General features: G+C 35.9%; 1 protein-coding gene across 1 annotated transcript in view; it reads right to left on the bottom strand.

Moving 5' to 3' along the window:
• Positions 1–3,796: 3,796 nt before the first annotated feature.
• The window catches only part of ROR1 (ROR family WNT receptor 1), a 163,267-nt gene continuing 147,986 nt past the window's right edge, over positions 3,797–19,077 (bottom strand). Inside the window, exons 7-9 of the mRNA XM_034415250.3 lie at positions 17,939–18,184; positions 11,145–11,356; positions 3,797–8,314 (exon numbers count right to left, since the gene is read on the bottom strand). Of these exons, the coding sequence (XP_034271141.1) occupies positions 6,896–8,314; positions 11,145–11,356; positions 17,939–18,184 (1,877 nt within the window). The 3' untranslated portion in view covers positions 3,797–6,895. The remainder of the gene's footprint in view (positions 8,315–11,144; positions 11,357–17,938; positions 18,185–19,077) is intronic.

The raw sequence follows: 19,077 nt of genomic DNA, 5'->3' as shown, positions 1-19,077 counted from the left end.
ATTGCCCCCACAAACTGGGTCCTCATTTAACCTACCTTAGAAAGGATGGAAGGCTGAGTCAACCTTGAGCCTGGTAAGATTCGAACCTGCAGAAATTGCAGGCAGCTGTGTTAATTACAGGGTGCATTAAACCACTGTACTACCAAGGCTCTTACTGTACTACCAAGGCTTGAACTCATTGCATCCGAACTAGACCTTTACAAGCTTCAGTCACTGAGACATGATATCCACAGCATCGCTCAGGCAGCTGGAGGCTGCTATATAAAGCTGGGTATCACCAGCATCTTGATGATACCTCACCCAGTGGCTTCATATTGATGTTAAATAGGAGAGGAGAGAGGATTGAGTCCTAACCTATATTAGTTTCACCCATGGATGAAACTTACCCCTCTTTAGATACTATACTGATTCCTATTAAGCCACCCAGTCATCCCTGGACAAGAAGAGAGGCACATAAATTGAATAAATATTGTCAACAATGCATTTGTTTTTTAGTAGTTTTGATGAAAGTTGATGATGTGTTATGTATCATGTAATATGTATTATATCATAGATCATACTCTCTCAGAAAAATGCAGCTATAAAACTTTGGAATTTTCTACTCTAGTTTAGCAACTGATTTTGAAGATGCAAGATAGGAAGAATACAATTTAGTCCTTGCCAAACGAGAACAATTGGGAACAGCAACTCTATCACTAAATGATCTAGTAAGTTAAGTGAGACAACAGAGGAGTGTGATGGGCTCATGATCTCACTTCCGCTGCAGTCTTTAAGTGAATCACTCGCAGTCAATAAGCAAAGTATTATTTGACCGCAACTTTAGATTTTACTGCCCACTTCTCCACTGCTTGTTGGAAGCTGGCTGTGAAACATGCTAATGGTGATCATGTTGCTATGCGATGCTGCAACAATTCTCAAGTTGCAAAGTACCTAAGCCTTGTTCATTTGACTATGGGGACACTGTGATAGTTATAGGTGTGAGCAGTGGTGGGTTTCAAATTTTTTTACTACCGGTTCTGTGGGTGTGGCTTGGTGGGCGTGGCAGGGGAAGGATACTGTAAAATCTCCATTCCGTCCCCAATCCAGGGGAAGGTTACTGCAAAATCCCCACTTCCTCCCGATCAGCTGGGACTTGGGAGGTAGAGAATAGATGTGGGCGGGGCCACTCAGAATTTTTACTACCGGTTCTCCAAACTACTCAAAATTTCCACTACCAGTTCTCCAGAACTGGTCAGAACCTGCTGAAACCCACCTCTGGGTGTGAGGACTAATTGTACAGTTAGTGCTTTAGTGCCATCTTAACTTTGAATGGTCGCTAAAAAGAACAGTTATTAAGTGAGGTCTACTTGTATTGACTCTTCTGAACTTTGGTGTTGGAGAAGACTTCCTGAGAAATCCTGGACAGTCAAGAAAGGAAACAAATGGATCATTGAATAAATTAACCTATAGTTTTCATTCAAGGTGCAAATGACCAGGCTGAAATTATCCTACTTCAGACTCATTAGGTGAAGATCTCTCTTTCAGGAAACGCCTCTATTGGTGGGACAAGTAGAAGAGACCAGGATGATCAGTAGCAAGGTAGATAGGCTGAGTTACGTGACAATGAGTGCACAGTGGGGAAAATTTGAAGAACAAGTTAATGACAGATGATCATTGAGAAAGACTGTGTGGTTGCTAAGAGTAGCAACAACTTGATGACACGTTACTACTCTAATCGTAGCATAGCAGTGAGGCTTCTGGTAATATGAAAAACCATTCGCAAGACAGACATCTTCCGTGACTGGATGTGGTTTATATCAGCAAGAGCTCCATGAGCATTGCCCATATCATTGTACCATCCTGACATAGCAATGTTTTATATATGCAACACTGGAAAATAATTGGCTGATTTCCTGTAGATGAAACATGATAAGAGATATATATGCTAATTAATGTTTCACTAGGTCTTGGGTAATACATACACACAATAATGGACTATGTTTGTTTGCTTCCTGGGTACATAGTACATGCACATATACAGTACATACGAACACAAAATAATTTGCAGTTACTTCCCTGCTGAACTTCATGGATGACTATTCAAACCCAATTTTATTTGGGTACAGCAATCACATTCTGTGCTGAGCTATGATGCATTTAACCTTGGTTTGACTAAGCTAAAATAGCTTGGGCCATACAAGCTGCAATCATAAATCATGGTTTATGAAACATGACAGAGTTCACATTTCCTCTAAGTCAGTGTAATTTCCACATTAGATCAGAATGTAAAACCTCATAATCATTTATTGCATCTTAGAGTTTGCTTTTCATAATGATTTTCAATGTTCATACTGCATATACTGTATAGGATTCCAAGTAAGAGATTTCCTCATTCATCTACTAAATAAATTGCACAAATTTGCTTGAAAGAATTTGTTGGAAGTATTTCTTCCTTTTGATCCAAATAAAATCCTTGGAAGCAAATGAGTGCCATAAGCGTTACCATCTTTCTAAGAGCAAACAATTTGTAAGAAAAGTGTATTCAAATTTAATTAAGAATATAGTAGAAATAATTCAAACCATACAGGTGTCAGCAACATGAGAGTAAAGATATTATTGTTACTAAATATCTCATAGTTAATGAGGTGATTATAATCCAGAATATGTGGGGAAAGTGTTATTAAAATTGTTCAGTTCTAGAACAATGTTTTCCTTTAATAACAGTGGATTAGATATGATTTTTGTTCTAGGAGTAATAGTTTTAATAATTATATATTGGATTTTTTTTAAAAAAGGAAACACTATTATTATTTTACAATTTAAGGTTTGTGGTTTCTTTCTCTGTTAATTTTTGTGATGTAGAAACCATGTCTTTTCCATCTGGTTTTTGCAAAATACTGATTTTTCTGGCAAAAGTATTTTTTCCACATTACCCAATTTACTTTGAGAGGTTTCCCTTTGTTTATTTTCTCCCCTAGGAATATCTGCTGCTGTTTTAGAGTTTATTAACAAACTGAATTTTGTGTTATGAAGCCAAAAAAACGGATGTCTGCCATTGACAAAGTTTTCATTCATGAAAGACAACTGGCTGATTTGTTCACCATTTCTCCTGTATCAAATCTCTTATAGAATATTTAAGTACAGTTTTTCGAATTTTCATGCCAGGACTATTTCAGCAAGATAATGCAAAAACATTAATGAATAAGCTTTTTATTTGTTAGAAAACTCAAAAATAACCATGAGACCATCTGGGTTTTCCAGAGGTGAGAATGTATTCTTTTCCTTTTTTCCAAGCTTATGGCCACAGTTTTTCACAAACTCCTGTACCTATATTAATTACCACAAACATTTTAGATCTACTGGCAAGAAAAGGGGACAAATGACTTATTCTAAGTAGCACCTATATCAAAGCTTCTGTTCTATATCTTCTTGTCTTCCACAGGATAGATGGTTATAAACAGCAAAATCTTTTTTGTTGTACGCATATTTGCCAAAAGATTAGAAACAGATTTATTGCGAAACCTTTGAGAACTGGGTAGTAAAAATTTTCATTCACAGGTTTTTTTAATATTGCAGCTTTTGTATCCACTGTTTTCTATCATTATTTTTTAACATGTAGTATTTTGATATCTAAATGATATGCTTATTAAGAAAGTACTTTTTTTTGAATTAAGAGTAATCAATGGACAATTGTCTTATGTGATATTTAAAGGAGGCAGGTGGTGAGAAAGATGTAGTTTCTATAAATGAGTGATTATTATATTATGTTCCCCAAGACATTCTATCTTTATCTTAGCCATGTTTTCAAAACCAGTGGTTTAAAATAATCAGTGTTTAATGTTACTCTAGTGTCCAAGATACAAAAATGCAATTAATGTCTGTATAAAATAGCCATGTCTTATTACACATTCATGCTTTAGTGCAATAAACTTAATGAAAACAATCTATAAAGTAATACAGTAAATAAACGCATGCAGTGAAAATAACCAAATAAAATCAAAATGGTTCCTCAAGTCACTCTATATTTCAAGACATCTTCATTAATGAAAAAAAAGAGAAATAAACCAAAAAAATGAAAAGCAAGATGTATTTTCAATTCTGCTATACAAAAACATTTTTGTGCAAAAAGAAGAAAATTACGTCAAGTGTCTGAAAGATGGTGTACCTCAACCATTCAAAATCTGTTCAAATTTTAAAAACTTCCAAGAAGCTGTAATTTATACAATTTTACAGTGGTTTCAAATTATTCTGATAGTTTATATCTGCATAAATTTCAATAACACAAAGGCCATATTTTCTAGTAAAAAATAATTCTAATTCACATTATTTGAAATGACATACAAAAATTATAGGCAATTTCTATAAAATTATTGTGTACATCTAATGGAATGTAGAATTTCAGGGATAACACTAGAAAAGCTACTGATTTAATTGAAATAATAAATATTACTGGGAAAACTGATTGTCTGTTTATTATAAAATAAGAATTGAAATATTTAATTAAAGGGTTGCATAGCAACAAAAGGATACAAAATTCTATTGCAACTACAGATATAAAATTAAGAAATATATTTTTCATTCATTTAATGTATGTGGTTTCATGAAGGTTTTTCTTTTTAAATGTCTTATTTGCTTTACTCTGCTATGAACACATTTCTTAATACAAAATTATTCATTTTGAGTTTTATAAATGGTTGTAGATTTATCATTAGAGACTGTTTTTTGAAAATAATTTATCTAACAAGGGCAAACGGGATGACTAGGTTCACAGATCATACGTCCAAAATTCACAAACCAGTGACTACAAATTGCTGGGAAAAATCCCTAAAAACACGTTATGCTTAGCATGGGCAAAGCATAATTGAATACATGTTTGATATTGCATACCGTTTTAATTTCTAATATGGATGCCTAGAAGAAAAAACAAAAATCAGATGACTGTGCCATAAGTATCAAAGCATGGGATAAAAATGATACTTGTCATTGGCCTGATTTAGCTATCGTACTAAATCATTATTTCATTAATCATAGTTGAAAAAGGTCCAAATTGGGGAATGTCAACCCAATATTAAAAACATGATTTACACAATATAGTGCCTGGATTCAAATACAGAATACAGGTTGCCCTTGGGTTACAATAGCAATGGGGACTAAAATTGCCAATATTAAGTGAGGTGGTCATAAAGAATGATGTCATGTGACTGCATGACTTAGTGACAGTCCCAGTTGTCATTGTTAAATGAGAATCATGTGGGCCACTAAGTGAGAGCCTTACATGACTGCAACTTCTGACTTCCTGCTGGCTTCCCCACTGACTTTGCTTGCGGGGAAGCTGGCAGGGAATATTGGAAATTGCTATCATGTGATTGGAGGGGTGCTGCAATGGCCAGAATTCTGAAGACACATTGTAAGTCCCCTTTGTTCAGTGCTGTCACATGTTTAAATGGCTATTGAATGAACGATTGTAACTTGAGGGCTATTTATAAGTCAATGTAAACCACATTATGGTTTAGCATGTGAAGCTAGTCACTGGCAGCCTTGAAACACTGTTGGTTTAATTTGTTAAACAAGCTTCACTGATCTAAATCCACATAATGCTAAGCCATGGCATTTAGAAACCTCAATGTCTAAGCCAAAAATCACAAAACCATTGTGGTTTATCACAATGTGAACTCTGCCAATGGATTAATTCAGACAACACACAAAGTAAGTACCGTATTTTTCGGAGTATAAGATGCACCGGAGTATAAGACGCAGCTTAGTTTTTGGGGAGGAAAATAGGAAAAAAAAATCTGCCTATCAGATACTCATCTGGCTAGTGTCCTTAGTCTGGTCAGCTTCAGCACATTATTTTGCTGGTTTTTTATCCCCTGCTTGGGGAATAAAAAAACAGCTTCTAAGGCACAGCGGAGAGGAAGCAGCAATGAGAAAAGCAGGCAAAGAGGGGTGGGGAAATCACTTCACTTGGCTAGTGCCTAGTTAGGGCTGAAAAAAAGCTTCTAAAGAACAGCTGAGAGTCGGAGCAAAGCATGGAGATCGCTTCACTTGCTAGCACCTTGTTAAAGCACAGCGGAGAGTTGAGGGAGCAGGCAAAGCTGGGAAGATCGCTAGCTAGTGTCTCGTTAGTGCCTCGTTAGGGCTGAAAAAAAGCTTCGAAAAAGCTACATTCGGAGTATAAGACGCACCCAAATTTTCAGCCTCTTTTAGGGGGGAAAAAGGTGCGCCTTATACTCTGAAAAATACGGTATGTGAAGTATTTTTGAACTCTAGTTTGTGGTTTGTAAATCCTAGCTTATGCCTTAATATTTTGTGTGAACCCAGGCAACTGTGGCTTAATCAAGAAACACTTCACAAATTTAGTTTAGTGTATTGTATGGTATGAATTCAGCAGTACGTTTGGTTGTAGTCTGACTCAAGATTTTTCAACCTCAGCAAGTTTTAAGAGGTGTCGATATGCTGGCTGGAGAATTCTGGGAGCAGCTGAGGTTGAGAAACACTGTTCTGGCTTAATGGAATATGCATTTGGGTATAGCGTGAGACCAATAGTGAAATTTTCATCCTACAGAAGTATAATTAATTTTCCTAACATTTCATCACCATGTGTTCAAAATAGTCAAACTGCTGAAACATAAAACATTTCACTTAAAAAAACCCATGATTAAATGTTTCTTAAAACACAGAAATACTTTTGTCCTTTACTATTTGTAAAATAAATTTGCAGCCACAGTGTTGAGTGTTAGTACATTTTTTAAAAATTGAATGGCACTTCCTGTTAAGAACTTCACAGAAGATACTTATTGCAAACACCTCTTTATACAGCTGGAAAAAATCTCCAATAAAATATTTGAATATAAATCTCTAAAACCCTCTAGTTCATATTGTAAATAGATTCATTTACAAAGGTCTCCCTTATTTATTACATCTCTGCTGAAATCACAGTTTCATTATGCCCATGAATACTAGAATCTAAAGATGGTTGTTTGGAGTCAATTTTGTAGGGTTTTTGAGTCTTGTTTCCAAAAACGGTTATGCTAATCCCACTTGGATGATTTGGCACTGACATATGAGACAGCAAGGGGATATTGGCATCCTGATTAGATCCTGAAGAAGGCAAGCTGGTCACATGACCGGTGCTTGTTGATCCACTTGCACTGCTTGGTGAACGACTTTTGGGTGGAGGACAGTGTTGAATGACCCTTGGTGGACCTGCAGGTTGATAGTGGGCAGCTGGAAACGCAGCATATCCAGGAGGTATCGGATATCCATTAATAGGAATATATCGCTGGTTTTGAGGTATTGGTGGGCCAAGAAATCCAGTTATTTGGCCCTGTGGCATACTTTGTGCTGGAAATATGTAGTTAGGGTACCTGGGATTGCTTAGGTTGCTAACTGGGCTTGCGCTGAGAGATGTAGTTTGAGTGGTAGCATTTCCACCAGAAGGAGTAGTAGAGCTAGTATGACTTGATATCCCTTCCCAAGAGCGCAGTCTGGCATGGATATCTTTGAATTTTGGTCTCCTAGATGGTAGCTCATGCCAGCATTCTGACATCAAGCTGTACATTCTGGGAGGGCAGTCTTCAGAGCATGGTAAAAGCTGTCGTTTCCTGACCATCTCAATGACTTCTTGGTTACTAAATCCATAATAGGGCTGAAGACCAAAACTAAAAATCTCCCACAAGACAACACCAAAGGACCAGATGTCTGAATCAGAAGAGAATTTTCCATATAAAATTGCCTCTGGTGGCATCCAACGAATGGGCAGGAGGGATTTATTTTGAACTCTGTAATAATCGGCTGAATAGATTTCTCTTGACAGTCCCAAATCAGAAATCTTCACATGGAGCTGTTCTCCAATTAAAATATTGCGAGCAGCCAGATCCTTATGGACAAAAAAATGACTCGACAAGTATTCCATTCCTGCTGCAATCTGAACAGCTATGTGCAGAAAATCAGCATGGTCCAAACTGGATTTTACCGTACCATCCTCATCACTGCTACATCCAACATCTGAATGTGGAGATCGCATAATAAGAAATTCATGGAGGTCTCCTTGGTTCATATATTCAAAAAGCATGCAGACTGGTTGCTCTTGTGTCACAATCCCAAGAAGGCAAACGATGTTTGGGTGATGTAATTCTGCCATCAGCGAGGCTTCTTGCTGGAATTCTGCCCACTGCTGTGGATTATTACAGTCCTTAAGGGTCTTTATTGCGACTAGCTGAGCATGGTCCATTCCTGGTAAGTAAAGATGTCCCTTATAGATTTTTCCAAAAACACATTCACCCAATTCTTCCATAAATCGGACGGCAGAAAGGGGCAGCTCTTTGGCTTTGCTCTGTTAGAAAGAAGAAAATACATGAAGATAGTTTTGAATCACATGATTGGCATTTGAATGGTTTTAGATATGGTAGTACTGGAAGACATTGAAAAAGTAAACTACGATGTTTGTCATGAAAACTTCACAATCCGTTATATAAGCTTTAATTTTATAGGCAACATTTTCAAGGAAAGTTATTATCTTGGGTAGATATATTTTTCTTAGCTGTGGGGAATGTACAGTTGTTCATCAGTAGCTTGGATTGCCAATTTGTGTGGATATGTGCTGACCTCAAATACATCTAAAACCATGAGTCAACACTTTGCCCCTAGCCATTCCCAAATACACATTATCTCCTTATCTTAATAGGAAAGAAAGTGGACTAGGTCAGTGGTCCCCAGTCTATGCCGCTTGGCGGCCTGGCTGTGGGGGAGAGGGGAACTGGGCCATACAAGCAGTACCCTGGGATGCATGTGCACAGACACAGCCCTTGCGGAAGTGGTGGCCGGTGCACCCACACGTGAATGCCTTCGCTCACACAAGTTGAGTTGCATGAACACGCTCCAGCCAACCAATTCCAAATAGGTCATGGCCTGGTAGTGGGCCGAGACCCGGGGGCTGGGAATCCCAGGACTAGCGATTCCTATTCAAGATGTGCTTTGTAGCTTTTCTTCTTTTTATCCCCTCAGCAATAGGACAGAAGAAAGGCAAAGCTGACTTGGATAGAATCTTGAACAGTCACTGGAAGCACTTCCCTCTTAGCCTACAGGTAGTCTTTGACTTATAACCATTCATTTAATCACCATTCAAAGTTATTATGATGCTGAAAAAAGTGACTTATGACCGGTTCTTGCACTTATAACCACTGCAAAGTCCCTGCAGTTACATGATAAAAATTTGGGTGGAAGGCAACTGGCATATATTTATGATGATTGCAGTTTTCCAGGGTGATGTGATCACCATTTGTGACCTTCTCAGGGGGCTTCTGAGAAGCAAAGTCAATGGGGCTACCAGATTTGCTTAATGACCACAGCAATTAGCTTAAGGTCTGCAGTGATTAGTTTAACAACTGTTGCAAAAAAGATAATAAAATCAGGCACAACTCACATAAGGACCACATCACTTAGCAATGGAAGTTCTGGTCCCAATTTTGGTCATAAACTGAAGACTATCTGTAGTTATCACAAGGTTGTTGGGAAGAAGGGAGAAACCACCGGGGAAGTGGAAGTCCAGTCCTAACCTTTTTCAACAACTATTTATTTATTTATTTATTTATTTATTTATTTATTTATTTATTTATTTATTTATTTTGTTTGATTTATATGCCGCCCTATCTCAGGGCGGCTCACAACAATAAAATCCAAATAAAAAAGTGTTAAAATACATGTTAACCCGCCCAGTCCAGGCTGAACAACCATGTCTTTAAGTCGTGGCGGAAGGTGCGGAGGTCAGGGGCCAACCGGAGTCCCAGAGGAAGTTGGTTCCAGAGGGTGGGAGCTTATAGCAGAGTTGCTGGGGAGAACTGGGAAAATGGCAAGGCTTCATTCTTCTGAGTGACCCTATTTGAAGTCATTGGCTTCCTTTGGTGGAAACAAATATTTTGCGGCAGAGACACAAGGAATGCAGAGCTAAATGCTCACATCCCTTTGGAATGTAACTGATCCTTCACTCTTATCTCATTTATAATTCACTATGAGGAAGGAAGGAAGGAAGGAAGGAAGGAAGGAAGGGAGGGAGGAAGGGTAATTGAAAGTGGGACACATAAAATAAATTGTAATTTTGCTCATCATTTTATGTATTTTTAGATAAATACTGTGTGAATTAATATATTGTAGTGGCATTTGAACAGGCAGTTATCTGACTGCAGGATGGCGGGAAATTAGATGTATTATTGCGAAGCAGATGGTTTATATTATACAAATCCTTTAGGCTAAAACTTGTTTAGGTCTGGCATATTGTAAATTATATTTTAGTAATGAAAGTGAAATGACCTCTGTCTGACCTCAAGCAGGGCTGTCTGTTTTAACCAACTTGGTGGAAAACTGAAAGAAAATGAAGTCATAAAATTTGGCAGAAGGGGGTTCATTTGGAGTTAAGCAGTTATAAATCTGCTTAGCTTTTGTTTGACAGGTATTTGTCACTTGGTGGTGTACAAGATGCATAGAAGTGTAAAAAAAACAGAGGAGACATTGTGCCAAAGAAAACCAAGCACAAAGGGAGTTTATCCCACTCTGTCTTTATCAGTCATTTCTGTTACATTAATGACAACAATTGATTCAATTTATGATACAGAGGAGGATAATTAGGGGGAAAATCCTAAATGTGTAGGAAGTGCACATTAAATTAGGGATTACTCTCTAATGTGTTGTGCTTAAGATGCCAGCATAACAATAGAATTATGTATGTCTACTCAAGGAAGCTGATAGAGTTCAAATGGGCTTATCCCCAGGGGAAATCAGGCAAATCTAAAGAAGGGCTACCAGCCCAGAGCTACAAAACTCCATGAAATGCCAGCAGAATTGCTTTCTGTATTTCTTTGTTGCCCCCAGGTTTTGCTGAGCAGATTGGACAGCCCTACCTAACACCCTTTTGTATTCAAAATTTGGGGAATTTATTTTCTTTGCTCAGTCATGATCTATCAAAACGCAGCGTTGTTTTATTTCTAAAAAAAACTTCTGACATCACAGCCAGCGACAAGACAATAATAAGAGAGTGATTTCCATAAAATGGTGAAATAGAACCAGATAGGAGGCATCATTAAGAAAAGCAGAGCTCCCAAAGAGCCAAGGTTCTTTGAGCCTAAAACAAAGGTTTCTCATTTTTATGCATCAGACTTGGTTCACAGTACCTTTGGTTTATATGAATTGAGCATAGACATCTCTACGTTCTGCCCTCTGACATGCTTAGGCTGTCTTTGCACGGGTGGAGAAGATGATTTCTGGTTATTTCGGCAAATGCAGATGAAGAAAAACAATAAGGCAATAGCTAGAGGAATTGTAACACTGGGTACCAATATATAAAGAATTTCCATTTTATTCTTTTCCTTGGAGTCCTTTGGATCTAAATTCAGAAGAAAGAAAGGGGAAGGGAAAGGAAGGGAAAAGCATAAGGATTAAAAAAAACGCAATTGTTATAAATTGAATTAAAGTGAATTTTTGTATATAAAGATGTATAAGCCTATTGCACATTTTCATGCTTGTTTTATTTCCTGAGCAAGCAGAAACAGCAGAAACAATAGCAGAGGTTCTCTCACTTGTGACCTTTAGGTTATCAAATTTGACCTCATTTAAATCAATCAATCCATGGCTATCTACAGGTAGCCATAAATTCAACTGGGAAATCTTAGCTTATTCAGCAACAACCCTCCTTCAAGCAATAAACTTCAAGGAGCACCTTTAACATTGCTAACAAGCGCTGACTTTATCGTTACATTTTAAGCATCTTTGAAAGGTCTGACACATGCCACTGTTGTGGTGTTTCCACAAGTAAAGAATTGCTAAGTATAAAGTGAGATAAGCTAGACAAAACAATACCCATTTCTACAAATTTGAGGGTATTTGTTTTGCAATCAGCCATATAACATGTGACAAAAACATGAATCCTTGGGCATTACATAACAACAGTTTTATATTAATGTTTGTCTAAAGGCCAATGATGGTTTTGCAACACTAAAGTATCTTGCTATAGAACAAAAAATCAGCTTTCTCTGCAGAGTGTGGGTTTATGTAAGTAACATTACAAAAATGTTCAACCACAATGCCAATGGTGCAATATATAAATGGCTGTCTGTCTGCAAAGCTCTTCCTCGAAGAGTACATTTTGTCTTTTTTTTTTTTTTTAATCATACTGGAAACTTGCTAACAAATATCTTCGGCAAACCAAATTTGGTGGAACGCTTTTCAGATCCTTCAGGTAAAAACTACATAGAAAATGGTATTACAACAAAAGAGCCAACAGATACTATTATTTTAAGAACCCGAAGGTAAGAAGATTCAGGCAGAATTTCATTCCTAAAAATCAAATGCAATTTAATCCTCAAATCTTTTTTTCTTTTTTCTAGGCAAAAGCCCCTTTTTTATTTTTAAACAAACATTCATACAAACATAAAATCATCTTCAATTACACACAGTGTGTCCGTTGGTTACAAGTCTTTTGTGCGTCTTCACCATATTCATAGCTTACAGTTTACCTAAATTCTTATATTATCAATCTAATATATATCTATGTATTATTGTTCTCATTGATCATTTATTTAACTATAGCTATTCTTCCCTCATTTTGTACAAAATATTCTAAGATTGAATTAATTTATATTATAACATTCATTTCATCACTAAATCGGTCTAATAGTAATAGTTCTTTATGTTATATTTTATATAATTCTAGAATTCTTGTATTATAAAAATCTCTATCATCTTTCATTTCCATATTTTTTTATCTAACCATTAATAAAATAAGTCCCATATCTTATAATATTGTTTATCTTCTTGTTCTCTAATTTCAAATGTCAATTTGCTCATTTCAGCACATTCCGTTATTTTCTTGATAACTTCATCTTGCGTTGGTATTTTCTCATTTTTCCAATTTTTAGCAAACACAATTCCAGCCGCTGTTAATACATTCACAATCAGGTATCTCAATTCTCTATTATATATTTCAGGTACAATCCCCAATAAAAAAAATCTCTGGTTTAAAATCTATATGTTTTTTTGTCATTTTTTCCAACCATGTGTGGATTTTAGTCCAGTATCTTTTGGCTTCTGCACATGTCCACCACATATGGTAATATGAACCCAGTATCTGATGACATTTCCAACATTTTTCAGATTTATTCTTGAATATTCTGGCTATTCTCGTCGGGGGTAAATGCCAGCTGTAGAACATCTTATACAAATTTTCTTTATATGCAGTTGACATTGTCATTTTATAATTTTGCGACCACAGTTTTTGCCATTTCTCTAAGTCAATTCCATGTCCAAAATTTTTTCCCCAAACAATCATTGTTTCTTTAACTTGTTCTTCTTCCAATTTAAGCTCTAATAAATATCCATGTAGTTTTTTAATTACATTTTCATCAGTACCTGTTAAAATTTTATCTTAGTCAAATTATCATAAAAACCTTCTGTCTTAAAATCTTTATCATATCTAGAATGTATTTGCAAATAGGAAAACCAATTCATCTTTATACCTTGTTCTTCTAATTCTTGCATAGATTTAAGTTCACCCTTTTCATTCAATAATTCACTATATCTAACAATTTGTTCCTTTCTAAATGTTATTGAATATGAGAATGCTTCAATAGTTGATAACAAGACTGGAATTTTAAAATAATGTTGTCTTTTAATCTTGTCCCAGTTTAATAGCAAAGCCTCTCGTATAAAATGTCTTCTAAAATACCCCTGTGTTTTTGTTCCCTTATACCATGAAAAAGCATGCCAGCCCAACAACAAATCATGTCCTTCTAGAGTCAATAATCTATTATTTCTTAACATTATCCATTCCTTGAGCCACATCAAATTTGTTGCTTGATAATATAATTCCCAATTAGGCAAGCCAAATCCTCCTCTTATTCTAGCATCTTGCAACAATTTTAGTTTTATCCTTGCATTTTTCCCCTGCCAAATATATTTCAACACTATTTTATTTAAATCTTCAAAATAATCTTTCTCCAACCTAATTGGAATTGTCTGGAACAAGTATAGAATTCTAGGTAATATATTCATCTTAATCGTTGATATTCTCCCTATTAATGATAGTTGTAAATTTTCCCACTTTGCCAAGTCTGTCACTATCTGTTGTTTGAGTTTATTATAATTTGTTCTCTTTAAGTGTACTACATCTTGCTGTCAAGTATATCCCCAAGTACTTAACCTTATTTGTGACCTGTATCTTCAATACTTCCGCCAGTTCTTCTTTTTATTTTGTTAACATATTTTTTGTCAAAATCTTCGTTTTGTCTTTATTTATTTTCAAACCTGCTACTTTTCCATATTTTCCTATCTTGTCTATCAGTTTAATTGCTGTTTCTAATGGGTCTTCAAGAATAAAAACCAGGTCGTCTGCAAACGCTTGCAATTTGTATTCTTCCTTTTGAATTTTCATTCCTTTTATATCTTTTTCTTCTCTAATATTTCTGTTTAGCACTTCTAATGTTAACACAAACAACAGAAGTGACAGTGGACAACCTTGTCTCGTTCCTTTTTTTATTTCAATAGACTCTGTCAATTCATCATTTATCATTACTTTTGCTGTTTGTTTGTGATATATAGCTTCTATGGCTTGAATAAATTTTCTACCAAAGCCCATCTGCTCCAGCTGTAATATCATAAATCGCCAATTCACATTATCGAAGGCTTTCTGTGCATCTAGGAATATCAAAGCCATTTGTTTTTCAGGATGTGCCTCATAATATTCCAAAGTGTCCAGAATTATCCTCATATTATCTTTAATCTGTCTTTTTGGCAGAAACTCATTTTGATCAGAATGTATGAAATTATTTAGATATCTTTTAAATCTTTCTGCCAGTATTGAGGCGAAGATTTTATAGTCTGAATTTAGCAGGGATATAGGCCTATAATTCTTGATTTGTTGTGGGTCGGTATCCTCCTTTGGAACAAGTGTAATATATGCTTCTGACCATGACTTGGGTAGTTTCATCTCTGACATGACTTCATTCATGACTTCTAACAATGGGAGACTCAACGATTCCTGTAGTGTCTTGTAATATTCTGCTGGCAGTCCATCCGGGCCTGGTGCCTTCCCATTCTTTTGTTTTTTAAGTGCTTCAGTTAATTCCATCATCCTTATATTTCCTTCTAACATCATTTCAGTGTCTTTTGAAATCTGGGGTAGATTCGCTTTCTGCAGGTATTGTTTAACACTTTCCTCCTCAATATTCTCTTGCTCATACAGTTTTCTATAATAATCTTGTATAATTTTTTCTTCTCTTTATTCCCATATCTAATTTGCCCTTGATCATCTACTAGTTGTATTATTTTTCTTGATTCTCTCTCTTTTTTCAGTTTGTATGCTAACCATCTACCTAGTTTATTTGCGTCTTCAAAATAGTTCTGTTTGGCACTTCTAATTTTTTGTGCTAAATCCTCTTTTTCTATTAATCCCATTTTATGTTTAATTGTGTCCATTTTTATTTTAGTGTCCTTTTTGTTGGTATAAATTTCTGTAATTCTTTTTCAAGTTTCTTGTAATCTTCCGCTAATGTTTTATAAGCTTGTCTTTTCTTAGTGTTTCGTTTCCTTGTATAGTCTACTATCAAAGCTCTAGCATAGGCCTTCATTGTATTCCAAAGATTTTGCATTGATGTATCCTCTTTTCTATTTTCTTTAAAAAAGAAAGCCAATTCTTTCTCCATTTTCTGTACAAATTCCTTTTCTTTTAGTACTGTATTATTTAGGGTCCATCTAGATCTTCTCCTTTGTCCTTTCCATTTCATTGTCATTGGGTTATGATCTGCCCAGGTGTTTGCTTCTATGTCAATTTCTTCTATGTTAAAAGTCAATTCCATTGTCATCCATATCATGTCTATTCTAGACCATGATGAGTGTCTATTTGAATAAAAAGTATATTGTCTATTATTTGCATTTCTTTCTCTCCATGCATGAACCTGAAGGTAAGAAGATTCAGGCAGAATTTCGTTCCTAAAAATCAAATGCAATTTAATCCTCAAATCTTTTTTTCCTAATTGTATTCTTACATATGGAGCTGCAACCCAAAACCAATGTTTTGGTTTTTTATCCCCCCCCCCAGGGTCAATTCTCAAATTCAGATGATTAAGAATCATTTTGTCATGTTTACTTCCTGGAAATATATATAAAGAGCCTTCCATTGCTCTCCATCCTGGGAAGATGACTGCTTCTGCAGACAGATAAACCTATTCAGTTTTCAAAACAAGAGAACTGTGCAATTATTTAATCCATTTCTTAATAATAAAGTCAGTGGTCTTCTTCACTGTTGGTCTTGCAAGACATTAACTTCCTTTTAGATTGCTAACAGCTGATCTCTTTCAATATGCAGCACTTTCTTCAGACAGCCATAATAAATGCTTTAGGGATTTCATACAACAATCTGAGCATTTAGGTAGTTCAGGCCCTGCTAAAAGCAGTGAGTGGGAGTTTGAGCACTACCATAAGATAAGATATTTTGATGTGCAAAGTCAGGAAAACAGGAAAAGAAGATATGAACTCCCAAAAGATCTCAGGAAATGTGAGCTCCCAAGACAAGAAACCACATGTCACAGTGATGAAAGACACAAGCAACAGGAGAACATCACAGTTGCTGGATGCATCATTACCGATGAGAATAAGTCAGATATTTGAATTTTTGGCAGCAAAATTTGCATTTCACCTTTTTAGTTCTTTCTAATTGGGCAAACATAAGACGTAAGACGAGGTCTATATCAAAGGCAAGGCAGAATGTCCTAACTCCTTTTCTTATAAAATAAGAATCTTTGATATTTTAGCAGTGTTTTACTTGCAAGCTTTAATGCTCCCCAATCTCTGTAATTACTTTGCTTCCTGGTTGGTTGAATCACGTTTTTCTAACCTAGCTTAAGTTGTTCTACAAATTAAATTTTATGATTTTCATAAAATTTTATGGTTTCGTTTTGGTTCATAATCCTGATCGGCAAGAAGAAAAACCCCTAGTTTCTTAAATCTGTCAAGTTTGCAAAATTATTGATACCACAAGATGGCAGTAAAGACTTTTCTTTATCTCTATGTTGCCATCTAGTGGTCATTGTTAGATACTGAAGCATGTTATTGGAACCCATGTCATGGTTTTAAAACTGTGGCTAATTGCTTATCGCACTATATGACACTATACAATTCTGGCTTATTCAAGAAATGATTGTTTCAAAAATGGTATTGTCTTACTTCAGGTAGTAAGGTATCTTACTTCAATGATTAAGCCCATCTTCCGCCCCCCCTTTTTTTTAAAGGGCTGGCCTCCTTAGCTTGGCTCAATGGAAATATTTAGCTTATGCTAATTTTTTTTAATCATCAAACACTCTTCCTCTGAACCCATTAGACAGCTTTTCTGACTCCCTAAAAATATTTTAAATTGTTGCTTCTACATGGCTACCAGAAAGCACTTGGGAAGTATTGCTGTCATTTTTCCAAAAAATCTTGCTGGCATATTTCTAACCACTTAATAAGAGGCTCTCAATAACATTTCAGACAAAATAATGGTTATTTAGAGTCATGTTTCACACAATAGTCATTTGTTCAAATAAGCATGCTGAGCCAAAGAATTTTGTTTTGGGGCAAAAGTTTTAGATCTGCACATGCTCCAGATCTGGATTACGGGCCCCTGCTGGTTTTCAGAATTTTTCTTCCTGCTGGCCTTTTACCCTCCTGCCAAGTGAGGCCATTAGAAAACACATCCTTTAAATGGCAAGTAGCCACCAAACAGAAGACCACCAAGAGGCTCAATTTGGTCCATAAACAGGGGCTGTATTTAAATTCTGCAGCTGGACTTTTATTCCAAATTAAAATTGTCGGGGTAAATCAATTCTATAAACATGTGATGAATGTGCCACATAGTTTGGCTCTGGAACTGCAGCCGACTGCAAAACACAACAAACAATCTCATTTCATTTTCATAAAAAGCGTTCATTATATTTACCACAGACGGGGATGTCACAAAGTTCGGACTTGAGATTTTCATCTAAGGTGAAACACCAGGGTGCCTCTTTCTGATTGCCCGGGTTTCGGCAATAGGAATGGCCTCCATTCAGCTCTGGGTACCTGACAGCAGTGAATGTGTGGGTGTGGGGATACTGGGAGTTCCACGGCTGGCACTGTCGTCCAGATTTGGTTACACTGATGGTCCCTCGATAGTCCATTCCTGTGCTGTTGAAACATTTGTGATCTGTAACAGAAAGATCATTTTTCTGTGATGCATTAAAAGAACACTAGGCACACATGTCTATGGAGATTCTCAATCACCATCCTAAAGGTGCTTCCCCCCCCCCCTTTTCGTTTCAAAAGACAACAGGACTTCTTTGGGTTTTTTCTCCCCTTGAAAATGTTTCACTACTCATCCACAAAGCTTCTTCAGTTCTAACTAACTGGTGGGGTAATGGAAATTGCATCTATCCATATAAATGACAAGCTGTACAATATTAAATGTTCTCTCTGGATGAGTTTCTTTTCTTTCTTCTTGTTTATGACCTGAAAGTTAATTCAAGTCTTACATACAGAGATGTATGCAACAATACTCTTTTTAAAAGTTATACACTTCTTTAAAATAGTTTAAGAAATATGCAAAAGAACTCAAAAGCTTCCTCAAAATCTTGAAACTAATCCCTTATCTTGGCAGGAGACATTATATTTATTTCTAAAACAGCTTAATATTTTATTAATAGTAACTGGAGTACAATAAACACTTTTATTTCTTTTATTAGATTTTTATGCCATGTATCTCCCTTACAAAGTGACAATGGCACTAAGTGTTTATTTCAATGGAATAGCTAGAAGATATTTTAATGAACAAATCATGATATACCAGACATTAAATGGAACAGAATAATATAAAAGTAACTGCTGATTTAAAATATTAAAAGTGTTCTTCGAACAATGAGTCCCTGCAGATTTTACTCCACTAGTCATGATGGAGGTAGTCATCTCTATTTCTCTTCTAACAATATCTCTGATAAATAAGGTCTGCTTGGTGAAAGATATTGGCTGAATTATTCAGACTTTGACTCTATCAACTGTGCCCTTGATCCGTTTTAGGGATATCTCACATACAAGGCAACGTAA

Source organism: Pantherophis guttatus, chromosome 3 (assembly GCF_059756535.1).
Source record: "Pantherophis guttatus breed Tessera chromosome 3, ASM5975653v1, whole genome shotgun sequence".
In the NCBI taxonomy this organism is placed as follows: domain Eukaryota; kingdom Metazoa; phylum Chordata; class Lepidosauria; order Squamata; family Colubridae; genus Pantherophis; species Pantherophis guttatus.
This window is presented reverse-complemented; position numbering and strand designations above follow the sequence as displayed.